Source organism: Sus scrofa, chromosome X (genome assembly GCF_000003025.6).
Source record: "Sus scrofa isolate TJ Tabasco breed Duroc chromosome X, Sscrofa11.1, whole genome shotgun sequence".
Lineage (NCBI taxonomy): Eukaryota > Metazoa > Chordata > Mammalia > Artiodactyla > Suidae > Sus > Sus scrofa.
This window is the reverse complement of record NC_010461.5, coordinates 20,614,666-20,634,243: the sequence shown is the minus strand read 5'-3', so window position 1 is coordinate 20,634,243 and position 19,578 is coordinate 20,614,666. Positions and strand designations below refer to the sequence as shown.

Here is a 19,578-nt window from a genome sequence, read left to right as displayed (position 1 = left end):
TATCTTCCTAATTCACTCATCTGTCAGTGGACATTTAGGTTGTTTCCATGTCTTGGCTATTGTGAATAGTGCTGCTATGCACATATGGGTGCATGTGTCTTTTTGAATTGTAGATTTGTCCAGCTTTATGCCCAGGGGAAGGATTGATAGATCTTATGGTAATTCTATGTTTAGTTTTCTGAGGAACCTCCATACTGTTTTCCCTAGTGCTTGTACCAATTTACATTCCCACCAACAGGGTAGGAGGGGTCCCTTTTCTCCACACCCTTTCCAGCATTTGTTCTTTGTAGACTTTTTGATGATAGCCATTATGACTGGTGATACTTCATTATAGTTTTGAGTCTCATTTCTCTAATAATTAGTGATGTTAATCATTTTTTCATGTGCCAACTGGCCATCTACATGTCTTCTTTAGAGAAATGTCTATTTAGGTCTTCCACCCATTTTTTAATTGGGTTGTTTTTTCATTGTTCAGTTGTATGAGTTGTTTTTATATTTTGGAGGTTTCATCCTTGTCAGTTGTATTGTTTGCAGCTATTTTCTCCCATTCTGTAGATTGTCTTTTTATGATTTCCTTTGCTGTGCAAAAACTTGTACGTTTGATTAGGTTCCATTTGTTTATTTTTGTTTTGACTTCTATTGTCTTGGGAGACTGACCTAATAAAACATTTGTATACGATTTATGTCAGAGAATGTTTTGCCTTTGTTCTCTTCTAGGAGTTTTATGGTGTCATGTCTTGTGTTTGAGTCTTTAAGCCATTTAGAGTTTATTTTTGCGCATGGTATGAGGGTGTGTTCTCATTTCATTGATTTACATGCATCTGTCCAATTTTCCCAGCACCACTTGCTGAAGAGACCGAAAGACCCTTTGTTTCATGTTATTTTCATGGTTTTGATACCACTCTCATCAGGTAATGTGATTAAATGCCTGTGCTGCTTAACAGTAATGATACAGCCAACACACACTGAGTTTTTACTAAATGCCAGGCTTTGTGTGCCAAGCACTCTACAGCATTATCTCATCTAATTGTTACAGCAACCCTATAGGAAAGGGATGCTAATTATCCCCATTTTACAAATGAGAAAACTGAGGTTTAGAGGTGACATGTGACTTGACCAACATATGATGCCTTTCAGGCACATAAGTATAGCAATGCTGCATAAAGTCTATAAGAACAAAATCCCAGTCCAGAGAAGCTATCAGAACAAAAGCTTTCTTTGTCATCAAGGAAACTGATGCAGTTCAGTTAGCTTAATGGGAAATATGACAACAAAAATTTTAGTATAACACATGGGCTGTGAGGCCCAGCCAGTGGCCCACTTATGTCAACCAATACTGGTTTTAACAATGTCCCAGTAAAACAGAGAACTCATGCACCTCTGAGTGGCCATTCTATTTATAATTCATATTTTTTCTAAGCCTCAGAAGAATTGAGGGGATATGTTTGCTCAGTATCTATCCATAATAAAGAGCAAACACATACTTTTGGTTCTTGTCTTACAAAAGCGAATTCAACTCTGATATCTACAAGAAAGAGAACATTAAAACCACTTGTACTGCACTGTACACATCCAATTAGACTAATGAGAAATAACTTCTTACAAGAGAATGTACCTTCCTGTCAATCCAGCCCTTGGGAAATATCAGCATCCTGATTCTTCTAGTTAAGAACACTCAGGGGTGGAAATACATATAACCATTCTGTGAATGTCTGATCTCTCCCATGCACTCTTGGATAAATCTATTTCTTTCTCCTTTAACTTTGACCAGGAGAAGAAGTACCGCTTCCAAAACCAGGTAGACAAGATGAAGGAAAAGGTCAAAAACGTGGAGGAAAGATCAAAGGAATTTGTTAACAGAGTGGAAGAAAAGAGTCATGATTTAATTCAAAAGTGGGAAGAGAAGTCAAGGGAATTCATTGGCAACTTCCTAGAACTCTTTGGGCCTGATGGAGCATGGGTATGTAATTATTTCACTTGGCCCCGCAATTGTGGGTGTTTTCAATTTATCTTCCTTTCCAAGGACTACTCCAGGGTGTCCCTTATCGCAGTCCAATGTTGTGACCTTCACTTTAAGCATCAGCCCAAATGACTTCAAGTCCATGTCACTTCCTTATTTAGTTTCTGCTTTTCCTTTCAATATGGCGCCCAGTAGTGCCCAAAGCCAGCACTGGTCTCTATTTCTATTTCTTGCCCAGAGTTTGAAGCCATTTGGTAGTGAATATCTACTATCACACAGGTTGGTTCTGTAGCTCATCCCAGTCTCCCATTTGGAGATGATGCACAGCTTGGGATAAGGGTGAAGTGGGTTAGTGGCATCATGGAACTTGTGTTGTAAGACAGGCTAAAGGCTCTTGGATCAACCAGAGGAGGAGGATGCAAAAGAAATGTAGCTGTCTTAGTCAGCTCTTGTTTTCATGAACTCCTCTTTCATTGGTTGGAAGAGAGAAAAGAGGTGGGATTTGGCCCTGTGTCTGTGCCCATCATGTCCTGATTCCCCACCCCCCTTTCCATGGCATTTATATGCTTGGAAAGGTGTAAAGGTCTTAGGGGACTGAGGCCATGATCTGCATCTTAAAACTGAGACAGAAAATGTAGATAGGGTCTCTTGCCTAAATTCTATACAGAACTCTGAGTGAAAATTATGGAAAGGGGAAAGAAAATTCTGGGAACCACCTCATACTCCATTGGTATTTCTATTGTACATGCACTTCCAAAGTAAATAACCAGTATTATCAGCAGAATTAATCAGGGTTCTATGAAGGAGAGTTTTAAAGCTAACTTTCCTTTTAGAACAAAGAGGAATGATTTCATTGGATTTCCCTGATTTGAAGTAGCCTAGATTTCCTATTATGACATGAGAAGTCTATAACAAAATCCACTTTGGCTTAATTATTTTATTGATGGGTTGTCACTGCTGCCTCTCTGCTCATTTGAGCTGGTTCATTATAGGATTATCTAAGAGTAAAACACTCAATTATTAACAGAAAAAGAACAATGTTTGAGAAGTTAGAAGAGATGCTTTGCTCAAAGCCTAGCAGCCTCTAAGTGATTATAGAGGTGGCTGTTGTAGGCCAACCATGTCCTGTTGGCTGAGTCTGAGAAGGATGGAGGGTTTGGAAGGGGCTACTTGAGCCCTCAATGACTCCTAGAAAGAGCTTGCAGGAGTGGAGGAGCCAAGGGTTGGGTTCCTTTTCATTTTCCCTGCGTTTCAGCTCAGATCACTTTAATCATGGGACATAAATTATATCCCTGTAGATGTAAGCACAGACTCTGAGATTCCATGGTCACTGTAAAAGCCTGAAATTTCTCATTAATCTTGTGTGTACTTTAATAGTTTACATTTTTCACAAATAATTTTCAGGCTCTGAGGAAATAACTACTAGTTTTTTAAACCATGCAGGTGTTCATTTGCTTACAGGCATTCAGAAGTGTGTCTCTGCTGATGTCGACCTCAAGGGTATGGATGTTTTCTCTTCCTGGAGTAAACAAAGGCAGGAATGGGATGTAATTTCATAGCACCTTGACAGACTCTAGTCATTTCAGGCTCCCGGTGAAGGAGAAATAGTAGCTGGAATTGTTCTAGCAGAATTTGGTGACAGTGAACTGAGGTGATTTTTAAGAAATGAAACCCAGCTAAGAGACTGGAGGTTTTTCTTTTTAAAACTTGCTATTAGTGTCAAAACTGTTATTAACATTAATTTACCATATCAGCCAGACTTAGACGTTACTTTTTTTCTGTTGACATTAAAAGTACAGGAATAGTTACAAGGATGTTAAACGCCAAGATAAGTAATTTGCTTTTCATGAATATGCTATTATTATAATAATTCTTTATTTGTGGATTTGGGACTGGAACTCATTTCTTAAAATAGAGGATCTGTATTACCTGCCAATATAGTGCTGATACAAATAACCCAAACTTGGAAAGGTACAAAAGAGAATGATTTACGGTACAAAATTTGGTACAACAGGTTTAACATGTAGCTGATAGTGGGTATTTCATAAGTGTTTCTAGATTGAATCGATGTGTGATGAGGACCTATTCACAGAAACCTTCTAGCATCTGTGAAGGATACAGTGAGGCCTAAATCCTTCAGGTCTATGTTCATCTATATTATCTATCTTCTCTGTGGTTATCTGTACATTTATATTGACAGCTCAGTATATACCTGTAGCCTTTTATTGCTTATGTTGCTGGACAGGGCCGGGTTACAACTTAGTGTTTGGTGGATCAGATTCAGTAGGCAGACTTGGTTTGCTTGACCCTCAACAATGTTTAAAATTTTCTTTTAAGGGGGGGGGGGGCATGAACTTTCCAGTTTCCTGTGTCCATACCATTCCCCATTATTCCTTGCTGCCACCTTCTCTAACCTGATTTACAGATGGTATGGAATCTTTAAGTCTCCCCCAAGTGACCTCATGTTTGATAGCAAGAACGAAAATATAAAATTCAAGACCTTACATTCCATCTCTGAGTGGAAGGTGGTGGTGGTGGTGACGTTATCGTCTAGAAGTTGTACAGCAGGTTAAACTCTTTTTCCATAGACATTGTATGACTATTCATTTTAACCACATAAGAAGGCAGGATTTATAGCCATGTTATACGTAAAGAAACAAAGGTCTAGAAAATTTGTGATCCTTTCCTATGGGTCTCAGAGGAGTTTGGAGGATGGAGCCTGGGGCCAAGCCTCTTAGTGAAGGCTAGCACCAATCCTTCATGATAGGAATGTCCATGGGAACACACTGCTTCACGTTCCTTTGGTCAGGGCGTGGCACTGTGGAGAAACTGGGGTCTACCACACCCCTCCTCTGAGGCTTTGTGGTAAAGCCAGTTGCCCAGGCCAGGTCATCTAGATTCAGGACAGGGACTGTCAGGTTTCTTCCTAAGCAAGAAGAAATCGTGGTGTCCCTGGCTGTATTCATTATTAGAGTGTAACAGATTACCCCCAAACTTAGTGATTAAAAACATTTATTCTCTCACATAGTTTCTGAAGGTCAGGAAGCAGCTTACCTGGATGGTAATGACTCGGGGTCTTGTTATGAAGTTGGCAGTCAAGATTTCAGCTGGAGCTACAGTCGTTTGGGGCTGGAGGATCCTCTTCCACACTCACTCACATGACTCTTGACTGGATACCTCACCATGTGGGTCTTTCTACAAGGCTGCCCAAGTGTCCTCACAACATGGCACCTGGCTTCCTCCAGAGTGAAAGAAAGTACACACACAAAAAAAGCTATGGTCTTTTATTACCTAACATCAGAAGTGACAAAGCATCATCACTTCTACCATATTCTATTGGCCGCACAGACAAATCCTGCACAGACAAATACCTAACATCAGAAGTGACAAAGCATCATCACTTCTACCATATTCTATTGGCCGCACAGACAAGTGACAAAGCATCATCACTTCTACCATATTCTATTGGCCGCACAGACACAGACAAGTGTCCTTCCAAATATTTTGGAAGGACACTTCGCAAGGATGTGAATACCAGGAGGTGGGAGCTATTACTGGGGGCCATCTTTGTAGCTGGCTACCATAGTTGCCTTTGAGAATATGAAGCAAGCAATCTACTTTTCAATTGCTGTAATAGATTATCTGTTTCCATTTATTCATTCCGACTGGTGGATTGTCAGGGCCTAACGTGTTAATTTTCAAACTTATCACCTACCACTTACCTATTTGCTTGATTCTTGTAACTAGGTGTTTGGTTTTTGGGTTTTGTTGTTGTTGTTGTTTTTGGAGTATACTTGATTTACAAAGTTGTGTTCATTTTAGGCATACAGCAAAGAGATTCATTTATCCATCTACACATATCCATTCTTTTTTCAGATTATTTTCCCATATAAGTTACTGCAGAATATTGAGTAGAGTGCCCTGTGCTATACAGTAGGTCCCTGTTGGTTGTCTATTTATATATAGTACTGTGTATATGTTAATCCCAGCCTCCTAATGTATTCCTCCCCCACTCCCATGTTTCCTCTTTGGTAGTCATAATTTTGTTTTTTACATCTGTGAGTTTCTGTTTTATAAATAAGTTGTTTTGTACTCTTTTTTTAATTAGATTCCACATATAAGTGATCTTAAATGATATTTCTCTTTCTCTTACTTCACTCAGTATGATAAGCTCTAGGTCCATGTTATTGCAAATGGCATTATTTTGTTCATTTTTATGTCTGAATAATATGCCATTGGTATATATGTAGCACATCTCCTTGATCCATTCCTCTATCAATGGACATTTAGATTGTTTCCGAGTCTTGGGTTGTGAACAGTGCTGCAGTGAACGTTGGGGTGCATGTATCTTTTTGAATTATGGTTTTCTCTGGATATATGCCCATGAGTGGGATCGCTGGATCATATGGTAGTTCTATTTTTTTTGAAGACCCTCCATACTGTTCTCCATAGTGGTTGTACTAATTTTCTTCCCACTAACAGTGTAGGAGGGTTCCTTTTTCTTCACACCCTCTCCAGCATTTGTCGTTGTAGACTTTTTGATGATGGCCATTGTAACTGGTGTGTGGTGATACCTCATTGTGGTTTGATTTGCATTTCTCTAATAATTAGTGATATTGAGCATCTGTTCATGTGCTTTTTGGCCATCTCTGTGTCTTCTTTGGAGAAATGTCTGTTTAGATCGTCTCCTTTTTGCTTAGGTTTTTTTTAATATACAAAGCTGTATGAGATATTTGTATATTTTGGAGATTATCCCCTTGTTGGTCCCTTCATTTGCAATGATTTTCTCCCATTCTGTGTGTTGTCTTTTCAGTCGTTTATGATTTCCTTTGCTTTGCAAAAGCTTTTAAGTTTAATTAGGTCTCATTTGTTAAAAATACTCTAGGCAGTGGATCCAAAAAGATATTGCTGAGATTTATGTGGAAGAGTGTTCTGCCCGTGTTTTCCTATAAGAGTTTTACAGTATCCAGCCTTATGTTTAGGTCTTTAATCCATTTTGAGTTTATTTTTGTGGGTCGTGTTAGAGGATGTGCTCATTTCATTCTTTTACATGTAGCTGTCTAGTTTTCCCAACACCACTTATTGAAGAGACTGTCTTTTCTTCATTGTATATTCTTGCCTCCTCTTTGCCCTAGTTTTTGTTGCTTCTGCCACCAAGGGGATCAATGATTAGTTGACCATAGGTACATGGATATCTTGCAACTAGTTTTGACTCCTACTCATAACAGAGACTGTTACCCAACCAGAGCTGCAAAGGTAAGCCATCCCAACAATGAGTTGGTGTTACCTTTCTTTGGAGGATGTGTTTCTGAAAGATAGACAGTCTCAAGGGAGAGATTCTAAAGGAACTAAATTTTGAAGCTTTTGTTGTTCATTTCCAAGATATTGAGGGCCAAGGAGCCAGAATCAGGGCATGTGAATTCCTAGGGAAACTTTGTCTTTCTGTGAATAAGGTCTATTAGCTTATCTTCATAGCTACAGCCTGAGGGGCAGGCTTTTAATTAAACATATACCTAAGGTCTGACTGTAATCCTCTCCAGAGCCCTGGGAGGGCAGGTACCATCTGCATGTTCTTCTGCCACACTCCACAGTGGTGGTCTCTCCTGGAGGGGAGCTTGTGTACACAGTCTGGTGCCCTAGTTTTTGTTGCTTCTGCCACCAAGGGGATCCCTCTCAGTGGTCTAGCTTTGCCAGCAGGGCTTACATTCCTGGGCCCCATGGGACTATAACAGAGAGACAGTTCTTGGCTTCCTACCACCCCATAGGGCCCTGTGCAAACAGTAGACCGAAATATACCCTGAGTCTTTTTATGAAAGTAATCTGTTTGCCCCTTAGGCCGTAGCTCCTGGATAAGCAGACTTCTGGTTTAGCATAAATCTAGGACCTACTAAGGTGTACTCTGAAGACAAAGGCCAGTTGATGCCATCTCTGTGCTCTCCTGCCTCATACTAGGTTGCCAGTAGCTACTATAAAGGAACTCATACACTGATCTGGTGCCCTGATTGCTATGACTGCCACCCAGGAGGCACACTTAGATGCATGGCTCTGGTGAACAGCAGAACTTACACTTGTAGTTCCACAGTACTGTATGTATTTGTCTATTTTAAAAGCTGCTTCCTGAGTGTCCAGCTTCCAATCAGCCTGAATCTAGGGGCTGACATATCTTGGCACCATCTCAGGCACTAAAAATAAAATGGGGTTCTTGGACAATGCCAACGGTTTGAGGGACAATCAAGAGCCAGGGCAGGATTGAACAATAAACTTCATCTCCTGCATGAAGCTACTCCTGCAAGACTGGGAGAGGTAGCTATTTTGTCTCATGCATAGAAATCAATTCAGTGTCAAGCAAAATTTTAAAACCAAGGAACATGTTCCAATGAAAGAACAAGGTAAAACCTCAAAAAAAGTCCTTAATGAAACAAAGATAAGTGATTTACCTGATCAAGAGTTCAAAATAATGGTCATAAACATGCTCATGGAACTTAGGAGAAGAATGGATGAACCCAGTGATAACTTCAACACAGAGACAGAAAATTTTAAAAAGTACCAAAGAGAAATCACAGAGCTGTTAATATGCAGTAACTGAGCTGAAAAACACACCAGAGGTATTCAATATCAGATTAGATTAATCAGAAGAAAAGATCAGTGAATATGGAGACAGGTCAGTGGAACTCACCCAGTCAGAGCAGTAAAAAGAGAAAAGAATGAAAAAAATTGACAGCTGCTTAAGGAACTTATGGAACAATGTCAAGCCAACCAATATTCATATTATAGGGGTCCCAATAGGAGAAGCAAGAGAGAAGGAGGCAGAAAACTTATTTGAAGAAATAATGGCTAAAAACTTAACCTATCCTTAGGAAGGAAACAAGATCCAGATCCAGGAATCCAAGAGCATTCCAGATAAGATGAACCAAAAGAGACCTATACCAAGATATATTATAAATATCAAAAATTAAAGACAAGAAGAGTATCTTAAAAGCAGCAAGAGAATAACAACTTGTCATCTGCAGATTAAAACTATAAAACTATCAGCAGATTTTTTTTTTAAAGAGAAACTTTGCAGGCCAGAAGGGAATGGAATCATATATTCAAAGTGCTGAAAGAAAAAAACTTCCAACCAAGAATACTCTCTTAGGTGAAGCTGTCATTCAGAATTGAAGGAGAGAAAGTTTTTCAGACAAGCAAAAGCTAAAGGAACTCATCACCATGAAACCAGCCTTATAAGAAATATTAGAGGGATATTTTTAAACTGAAAAGAAAGGGTGCTGATTAGTAACAGGAAAACATATAAAGTATAAATCTCAGTGGTAAAGGTAAATATGTAGCAAAACTTAGAATAATGTTCTAAAAGTGATGGATTAGTCACTTATAAAGCTAGTATGAAGGTTAAGACAAAGAAATAAAAATAACTGTAAATACAGTAATTAAGGGGTACGTGAGATTAAAAGATGTAAAAGGTAACATAAAAGGTGTAATCCGGCGTAGGTTGGGAGGGAGAGTAAAGATGTAGAGCTTTAGAATGTGTTCAAACTTAAGTTTTTATCCACTTGAAACAGACTGTTACACATTGTTATGTGTAATAGTAACTACAAAGCAAAAACCTATAGTAGATAGACAGAAGATAAAGGAATCTAAACAAAGATTTAAAATCAAAAATATTTTTCCAAAGAAGATCATCAAATCACAAAGAGCAAGAGAGCAGAAAGAAATCAATTAACAAAATGGCAAGAGGTACATACCTATTGATAAATACTTGAAATAAAAATGATTTAAATTCTCCAATTAAAAGTGAGTGTCTGAATGGATAAAAAAGGCACACCTCTATGCCATTTACAAGAGACTCACTTCATATGTAAGGACACACACCTAAGAGAAGGGATGGGAAAAGATACTCCATTATTCTATGCATGTGGAAACCAAAAGAAAGCCAGAGGTAACTATACTTTTTATCAGACAAAATAGACTTTAAAACAAAAGCTGCAGTAAGAGACAAGGGCATGGTATAATGATCCAGAGGTCAACTGAACAAGAGGATGTAACACTTACCAATATTGATGCACCCAACATAGGAACACCTAGATATATATTAACAGAACTCAAAAAAGACAGACAATAATACAATAATACTATTGTAGGGGACTTCAATACATTATTTTCACCAATGTATAGATCATCCAGATAGAAAGTCAATATAGAAATTGACTAAAAGTCAATATAGAAATTCAGCCTTAAATGACATATCAGATGTAGTTGATATATACAGAACATTCCATCTAAAAGCAATAGAATAGGAGTTCCTGTTGTGGCTCAGTAGGTTAAAAATCTGACATAGTGTCCATGAAGATGTGGTTTGATCCCTGGCATTGCTCAGTGGGTTAAGGATCTGGCATTGTGCCACAAGCCGTGGCATAGGTCACAGGATGCAGCTCAGATCTGGCATTGCTATGGCTGTGGCACAGACTGGAAGCTGTGGCTCCAATTCGACCTCTAGCTTGGGAATTTCCACATGATGCAGGCGTGGCCCTAAAAATTAAAATAATAATGATAAAAGCAGTAGAATATACATTCTTCTCAAGTGTACATGGAACATTCTCTAAGATAGACATGTCACAAAACAAGTCTTACATTTAAGAGTGAAATCATATCAAGCACTTTTCTTACCATGATGGTATGAAACCAGAAATCAGTTACAAGGAGAAAACTAGAAAGTTCACAAATATGTGGAAATTAAACAGCATTCTACTGAACAACCATTGAGTCAAAGAGATATCAGAAGTCAAAAAATACCTTGAGGCAAACAAAAATGGAAATACAACACACCCAAACTTTTGGGATAAAGAAAAATCAGTTCTCAGAGGTAAGTTCATATTAATAAATGCCTTCATCAAGAAACAACAATAAAACCTCAAACAACTAACTTTACATTTTAAGGTATTAGAAAGGGTGACAGAAGAAGTCCAGAGGAAGGAAATAAAGATCAGAACTGAAAAAAATAGAGGCTTAAAAGACAGTAGATAAGATCAATGAAACTAACAGCTGATTCTCTGAAAACAAACAAAATTGATGACCCTTAAGCTAGACTCATCATGAAAGAGGACTCAAATCAACCAAATTACAAGTCAAAAAGGAGACACTGCAATTGATACCACAGAAATACAAGAGACTACTATAAACAGTTATGTAACAACAAATTTGAAAACCTAGAAGAAATGGATAAATTGCTAGAAACATACAACCTACTTAGACTGAATCATGAAGAAATAGAGAATCCGAACAGAACAATTTACTAGTAAGGAGATTGAATCAGTAAATCCAAAACCTCCCAACAAAAATTCCAGAACCAGATGGCTTTACTGGTGAATTCTCTCCAACATCTAAAGAATACTAATCATTCTCAGTCTGCCAGAAAAAAAAGGAAGAGGAGGGAACACTTCCAGACTCATTTTACAAGGCCTGCATTACCCTAGTATCAAAACAAGACAAGGATGCCATAAGAAAAGAAAATTATAGGCACTATCCCTGATGAACATTGATGCAGAAGTGCTCAACAAAATATTGGCAAACGAAATTCAACAATACATTAAAGGGATCTTATACTATGATCAAGTGGGGTTTAGTCCAGGGCCCCAAGGGTGTTTCAACATCCATAAGTCAATGTGTCTCACACACCACTTTTAACAAAACGAAGGGTTAAAAACTATATGCATCATAGAAAAAGCATTTGAAAAAAATTCAACATCCATTTATGATAAAAACTCTCAACAAAGTGGGTAGAGAGGGGAATGTAGCTCAACATAATAAAGCCAAATATGAAAAGCACAGAGCTGACCTTATACTCAATGGTGAAATCTGAAAGCTTTTCCTCTAAGATCAGGAACAAGATAAGGATGTTCCTCTTCTCACTTTTATTTAATGTAGTGTTGAAAGTCCTATCCATAGCCATTAGGCAAGAAAAAGAAAAAGACATCTAAATTGGAAAGGACAAATTGTCACTATTTGCAGAAGACATATATAAGAAACCCTGAAGACTCTACAAAAAAACTGTTAGAACTAATAAATTCAGTAAAGTTGTAGGATACAAAAATCAATATACAAACTTGCATTTCTATACACTAATAAAAATGATCAGATGTAAATGGACAACAATCCCCTTTAGAAGTGCATCAAAAAGAATAAAATGTATAGGAATAAATTTTACCCAGCAGCTGAAAGACCCATACAGTGAAAACTGTAAGATGTGGATGAAAGAAATTGAAGATACAAATAAATGGAAATATATTCTGTACTCATGGATTGGAAGAATATTGTGAAAATGCCCATACTACCCAAAACAATCTATAGATTCAATGCACTCTATCAAAATTCCAAGGGCATTTTTCACAAAAATACAACAAAAAAATCCTAAAATTTTAATGGAACTACTAAAAACCCCGAGTAGCCAAAGCAATCTTGGGAGAAAAAAGGTCAAAGCAGGAGATATCATGCACCCTAATCTCACACTATATTGCAAAATGATAGTAATCAAAACAGTATGGTACTGGCATAAAAACAACATATAGATCAATGGAACAGAATATGGAGTCCAGAAATAAACACATGCATATATGGTCAATTTATGACAAAGGATCCAAGAATATACAGTGGAGAAAAAAACAGTCTCTTCAATAATGATGTTAGGAAAACTGGATAGCAACATGCAAAGAAAATGAACTGGATCACTCTTACACCATACACAAAAAGCTAACTCAAAATGGATTAAAGAGTTTAGCACAATACCTGAAGCCATAAATCTCCCAGAAGAAAAGATTGGGTGGTAAGCTCCTTGGCATTGGTCCTGGCAGTGATTTTTTTGGATTTGACACCGAAAGCAAAGGCATTAAAAGTAAAAATAAACAAGTGGGACTACATCAGTGTACAAAGCTTCTGTATAGCAACAGAAAGCAATGAAGTGAAAAAGCAAACCACTAAATGGAAGAAAATATTTGCAACTTATATATATGATCATGGGTTAATATCTAGAATATATATTTAAGAACTCATACAACTCAAAACAAAACAGAACCCCCAAAACAACTTATGATCCAGCAAAATGAGCTCCCAGATATAGAGAGCAGATTGGTGGTTGCCAAAGGTAGAGGGTAGGGAGTGTGCAAAATGGGTCAAGGGGATCAAAGCTACAAAGGTATATACTTCCAGTCATAATCCCTGGGGATTTAATGTGCAGGATGCTAACAAAAAATGTGCAGCATGCTCAAAGTAACTTTCACATATGCCAGAGTATAATTAAGAGTAGATCTTGAAAATTCTCATCACAGGAGTTTCTATCTAGAATATATATTTAAGAACTCATACAACTCAAAACAAAACAGAACCCCCAAAACAACTTATGATCCAGCAAAATGAGCTCCCAGATATAGAGAGCAGATTGGTGGTTGCCAAAGGTAGAGGGTAGGGAGTGTGCAAAATGGGTCAAGGGGATCAAAGCTACAAAGGTATATACTTCCAGTCATAATCCCTGGGGATTTAATGTGCAGGATGCTAACAAAAAATGTGCAGCATGCTCAAAGTAACTTTCACATATGCCAGAGTATAATTAAGAGTAGATCTTGAAAATTCTCATCACAGGAGTTTCCACTGTGGCTCAGTGGGTCAAGAACCTGACATAGTGTCCATGATGACGCTGGTTTGATCCCCAGCTAGGCTCAGTGGGTCAAGGAACTGGCAGTGCTGCAACTTGCAGTGTAGGTCACAGATGTGACTTGGATCCAGTGTTGCTGTGGCACAGGCCTGCAGCTGCAGCTCTGATTTGACCCCTAGCCCATACACCGCAGGCATAGCCGTAGAAAGAAAAAAAAATTATCGTCACAGAAAAAAAATTTGCAACCATGTAAGGTAACAGATATTAACTAGACTTATTGTGATCATTTCACTATATCTGTGTATCTCAAATCATTATGTTGTACACCTAAAACTAATATGTCATTTCTACCTCAAAAAATATAAACATGGAGTTCCCGTCGTGGCTCAGTGGTTAACGAATCTGACTAGGAACCATGAGGTTTCGGGTTTGATCCCTGGCCTTGCTCAGTGGGTTAAGGATCTGGCGTTGCTGTGAGCTGAGGTGTAGGTCACAGACACGGCTCGGATCCCGCGTTGCTGTGGCTCTGGTGTAGGCCGGTGCCTACAGCTCCGATTAGACCCCTAGCCTGGGAACCTCCATATGCTGCGGGTGTGGCCCTAGAAAAGACAAAAACAAACAAACAAACAAAAAAAAAACCACACACACACACACAAAACCAACCAACCAAACAGACAAAACCATGAACATAGACTTTTTTCTCTACTCTTTACTGCTGTATCCTCAGGGTTTAGATTAATACTCCAACCATACATAGTGTGCTGTCAGTAAATGTTTGTTGAAGCAATCAATCATTGATCAGCTTTAAGATGCTCCATGCCCAAAAAAACCCCTCCATAATAATATTTTGTAATACACTAAATGTTTCTTTTCAACACTCATCATGGAAATACTTTACCCTATGCTAGCCAAAAAAAAATTCCCGTCATGTGTATATGCAAACACTGGTGCATATACTTATATACATACATATACAATTATTCATACATACCTCATTTTGTTTATCCATTCATCCATTAACGGGCATTTAGATTGTTTCCACTTTCTGGCTATTGTGAATAATGCTGCTGTGAACATTGTTATACAAATACCTGTTTAAGTCTCTACTTCCAAGTCTCTGGTGTAGATATCCAGAAGTAGAATTGCTAAGTCATTTGATAATTCTTTTAAAATTTTTGAGTAACTGTTTTCCATAGTGGCTGCACCATTTTATATCCCCTCCACAATGCACAAATGTTCTCATTTCTCCACTTACTGCCTAGTACTTGTTTTCTATTTGTTTCTTATAATAGCCATTCTAATGGCATTGCTAATTTTTAAGACTTTTTTTTTTTTTTTTTTTGGCTTCGCCCAAGGCATGTGAAAGGTCCTGGGCCAGGGATCAAACCTATGCCACAGCAGCAACCTGAGCTGCTGCAGTGACGCTGGATCCTTAACCCACTGTGCCACAAGAGAACTCCAATTTTTAAGACTTTTGAGTTGAGAAAAGAAATATAAAATTCACTTTGTGGATCCGAATTAGATTTCTCACTTGAATTTTTTTGGACAGTTTCAAAAATTTGTCTTCCAACAAATGCTGAAGATAAAATATGAGTAAACATCACAAACTTCTTAAAGGAAAGTGGCTAATCATGGAGAGCTGGTCATGAGCAGGGGCTCATTTCCTGGCTGGGTAGCCTTGGGCAAGTTCATTTACCTCTCAGCCACTTCCTAGGGTTGTTGGGATGATTAAATTGTTTCATACTCGAGAGCCCCTTTTACCAGTGCCTGGCATCCATGCACGTTTGCACAAAACTGAAACCCATTTGCACAAAACTGAAACCCTCTCCATGAATTCCATCTTGATCACCAGAGGTCCAAACCAGATATAACTAGGATATTTTTTTCTTTTTCTGGCAGATTTTCCAGAATATATCTGAAACACTGAAACCTTTAAAGGCATTTGTCACGACCTTTACTGCCTCACTAGCTGTTAAGAACTTTTTAAAAAGGAAAACATGGTAGGAGGGGAAATAAAAAATTACTTTCATATGGACAGGACTATAAACGGGATTATTTTCTTGGGAGAAAACTTTATAAATGGAAACCTCTTAATACACTAAAAGAGTGAATTTAAATACCTTTTCTCTTTGAAAATGCCATGCCATGGTCTTCATTATTTGTTATATTTCTAAAGTGCTTTTCTTCCCAGGAAGCTCATTACAAACTGTCTCCTGACCTGATTCAATTCAGCTCCTTTGCAGGGGAACCACCATTCAAAATGCACAAGAAACAGATCAGAGAGCTTGCAAATCCAGACCCAGAGCTGTTTTGCATGGATGTTGCACATTATGAAGTGTGACACCACTGTTTATCATTAAGCATTCAAATAATTTCATCCCCTTAGGCAGAATATTCAGTTATGAGCTTGAGTCCAACTACAGCAGACAAGTTGCAGATTCCTTAGAATGTGGGCTTCTAATGGAAATGCTGACAATCCATTAACAGCAGGAGGGCTAATGGCTGCCACTAAAAATATACTTAAAGATTACAGTAATAAAAACATATTTTAAAGTGCCTGTTAGAAGTTCAAGGATTTTTTTTTTCATGTTGCTCTTAATAACAGGCCACCCTATCCTTTTGGCATTTGATTTTGTCTCATAAATGGGCTTAATCGAAGTTAATGCTGTTGTACTACAGCATTTTTCCTGTTTGATTTTGAGGGGGTTGGATGTGTTTTGGCAGAATTATCACTGCCTTTAATGGAAGGTGAATAATTGGTATGTTTGTAGAATTGTGGAATTTTAAATCTGGAAAGGATCTCAGTGATCAGCACATCATCCCTATTGTATCTGCGAGAGGAGATCTGCGATCCTAAAAAGTAATGGACTAGAACTTAAAAAGGGAGAATGAGTGCCAGGGGGAGCTAATGATGTACCTGAAGGTTTAGTATTTTCTTACTTGTGACATTACTGCAATGCCCTTTGACCTATTCTCCTCGCCTCACTTATCTTTCTTTCTTCCTACCATATCTTTTCATGCTTATAAAAATAATATGTTCATAATAGAACTATTAGAAAGTAAAGAAAATAATAAAACACAATAAAAATCATCTATAGTCTCATCATCCAGAGTGGTCACTGCTAAAATTTTGGGGTTATTACCCCCCATCTTTTTTCTATCTACATTTCTATATTTCCTTCTACAAAATTGGGTTCATTCAGAACATACCATTCTGAAATCATTTTTACTTTGCAATAGCTCATGAACATTTTCTCACATTACTGAATATTCTTTAAGGGCTTGACTTTCATCACAGTTATACAAGATTTCCCTAACCTTTTTAGGGAGTTTGCAGTGTTGTCTATTGACACTGCACTGACTCTCCACATACACAGATTTATTTACGTCTTTGAGTACCTCCTTGGGAAAAAAGGTTTGGTACCTCTTGCCCAGTTACCCCTCTGAAAGGCACTACTATTTTACCTTTCCACCAGCAATAACAGGAGTGTGGTCTCTCTCCTGAGCCTTCACCAACACTAACTGTTACAAATTTTTAAAAAAATCTTGGGAGAGTGATGTCACCAAGATAGCAACATAGGTCATTCCTCCCTTCTCCCTCACAAGAACTAACGACCATTCACAGAGAAGACACCACTGGGAGAATCCTAGGACATGTGGGTGAGGCTGAAGCACCCCCTGCACCACAGAGATCAAGACAGCATTAGAAGGGCAAGGGATTTCTACATGCTCAGAAATCTCCCCTGAGCCTCGGGTGCCTCTAGTGAGTCACGTGCCCAGGCAGACATCCAGCTCCCCCAGCACTGTGGGTTCTTTCTTGGGAGCTCCCACTCTGGTCTCACCCCATGGAGATTGCAGAGGAATCAAAAGGGAACCTCATCTTGACAAGGAGAAAGAGGCTTACAACAACTAGTACTCTGATCTTGGCAGACCCAGTTCTTACCTGCAGAGCCCAAGAAGTAGTCCCAACCAGCCACTCTGCTCACCTGCAGAACCAAGTCATTGGCATGGTCTAACCTGGGAATTCAGTGGGGTCCAAGTCTGTCTGATTTGAGTCCTCAAAGATTTTTGGCCCTGGAGCCTGGTCTGTCCCCACTCAGGCAGGGGAGCTGAATTATAACCCCTACTCATTGCTAAGTGAAGCTCTCAGCCCCATCTGACCAGAAAGGCTGGCAAGGACATCTGGAAGCTTCATAGCCCAGCAATGCTCAAGCAGAGAGTACAGGCAGAGCTAATCATCTGCAAAGCCAGCACCAGGTAGGGAGTGCTCTCTAGTTCTGCCCAGGTAGAGGAGCTGTTTGATAGCTTCATCTACTGCTGAGTGAAGCTTCTGGCCCCACCCATCCAGAAAGCCTGGCCAGAACACCTGGAAAGCTGTATAGCCCAGCAACATCTGAGCAGAGAGTCCAGCAGGCAGAGCTGACAGACCACAGAGCAAAGCCAGTGCCTCTGTTTAGCCAGGAAACTTAGGGTACAGGTCAGCTTGAATCGAGACCATAAGGATCCTTCCTGGCCTTGGAATTAGTTCTCCCACTGTGCATGGGAAGGGATCCTAATTCACAGACCCAACCATTGCTGAATACAGCTTGGACTCCAGAATCCAACTAGAGCATAGGGGAAGCTGTATAGCTCATCCAACAGTCCTGCTTACAGTGGCACTTGAACAGAGAGCACAATTGGTGGCCCTGTCTGACCAGGGAATTCATTACCCAGTCTTGCTTGACTCAGGTTCCCAACAAATAAGCTGTGTGGGCCCTAGGGCCTATTCTGCCACCCTATAAGGAAAGAGAAGTTAATTTATAGCCCCACCTACTGCTGAGTATAGTACCCAGTCCTGACCATCTAGTAAGCCAGAAAGCCCAGGAAACTGTGGAGCTCAACCTACAGCCTCACTTGAGTTGGGAACCAAACCAGCAGTCCTATCCAACTGTTCTCAGCCAGCACCCTACAACCTCAGAGTTTGGGTAGTGGCTTCACTCCAAAATAAGCCCTGACAGCAAACCATGCCTGCCCAAGGCTATTATCAGCATACACAACCAAAAACCCAAAGTGAGCTGACTAGTTATGAACTATCTCTGCCAAAGCATACATATAAAGCCTAGAAGAGAAGACTGCTTATTCCTATGTGCTTATACCAATGTAAGGAATCTAAGATCATGAAAAATCTGGCTGACAATGAAGGAAACTAATAAAGCTGCAATAATTGACCCTAAATAAATATCTATGAGCTTTCAGGCCAAGAACTCAGAATAATTCTCTTAAGTTTAGTGAACTACAAAAACACACAGGCAACTAAACAAAATCAGGAAAACCATGCACGAACAAAGTGAGAAATTAAGAGAAGTAGAAACCATCAAAAAAAAAAAACAAACAAACCCACCCAAACAGAAACCCTAGAGCTAAAAAACACAATGACTGAACTGAAGAACTCAACAGAGAGCTTCAAAAGCAGATCAACTGTGCAGAAGAAAGAATCAGTGACCTGGAAGTCAAGACATTTGAAATTATCCAGTTAGGATCAAAAAGAAGAAATAAGAGTGAAAAAAGCCTATGGGATTTATGGGACACAATCAAAAGAAACAATATGTACATTATGGGAATTTCAAAAGGAAAAGAGAAAGTGTATTTAAATCAATAATGACTGAAAACTTCCCATCACTGGGGAGAGAAAGGACCGTTCAGATCTGTAAGGCATGAAGCACCCCAAATCGATTAAACCTGAGTAAGGCTACACTGAGACACATTATAATAGAAGTCAAAGAATGATTTTGGAAGCAGCAGGAGAAAAAAAAATTATGTATGTTGGAACCCTCATAAGACTTTTGGTAGATTTCTCAACAGAAATGGTTCACATCAAGAGAGAGTGAAATGGTCTATTCAAAATATTGGGGGAAAAAAAACCCATCAAATGAAAAAGGAAAACATTATAACTGATAGCTCAGAAATACAAACAATCCTAAGAGGCTACTATGAACAACCT

General features: G+C 38.9%; 1 protein-coding gene and 1 long non-coding RNA gene across 9 annotated transcripts in view; one reads left to right on the top strand and one right to left on the bottom strand.

The window, feature by feature from the left end:
- The window catches only part of LOC106506925, a 37,102-nt gene that overhangs the window by 1,737 nt on the left and 15,787 nt on the right, over nt 1–19,578 (bottom strand). For 2 of the 3 annotated variants that reach the window (XR_001302577.2, XR_002340825.1), the window contains one exon: nt 5,015–5,199. The exons of the other annotated variant lie outside the window; for it this stretch is intronic. This is a non-coding gene — a long non-coding RNA (uncharacterized LOC106506925). The remainder of the gene's footprint in view (nt 1–5,014; nt 5,200–19,578) is intronic. 3 annotated transcript variants of the gene reach the window in all.
- PCYT1B (phosphate cytidylyltransferase 1, choline, beta) overlaps nt 1–19,578 on the top strand; it is a 137,313-nt gene that overhangs the window by 108,838 nt on the left and 8,897 nt on the right. For 5 of the 6 annotated variants that reach the window (XM_021080540.1, XM_005673503.3, XM_013986017.2 and 2 more), the window contains exon 7: nt 1,772–1,960. In XM_021080540.1, the coding sequence (XP_020936199.1) occupies nt 1,772–1,960 (189 nt within the window). Of the gene's footprint in view, nt 1–1,771; nt 1,961–4,988; nt 5,809–19,578 lie in introns of those variants that run through there. The other variant, XM_021080539.1, reaches the window with a different exon arrangement.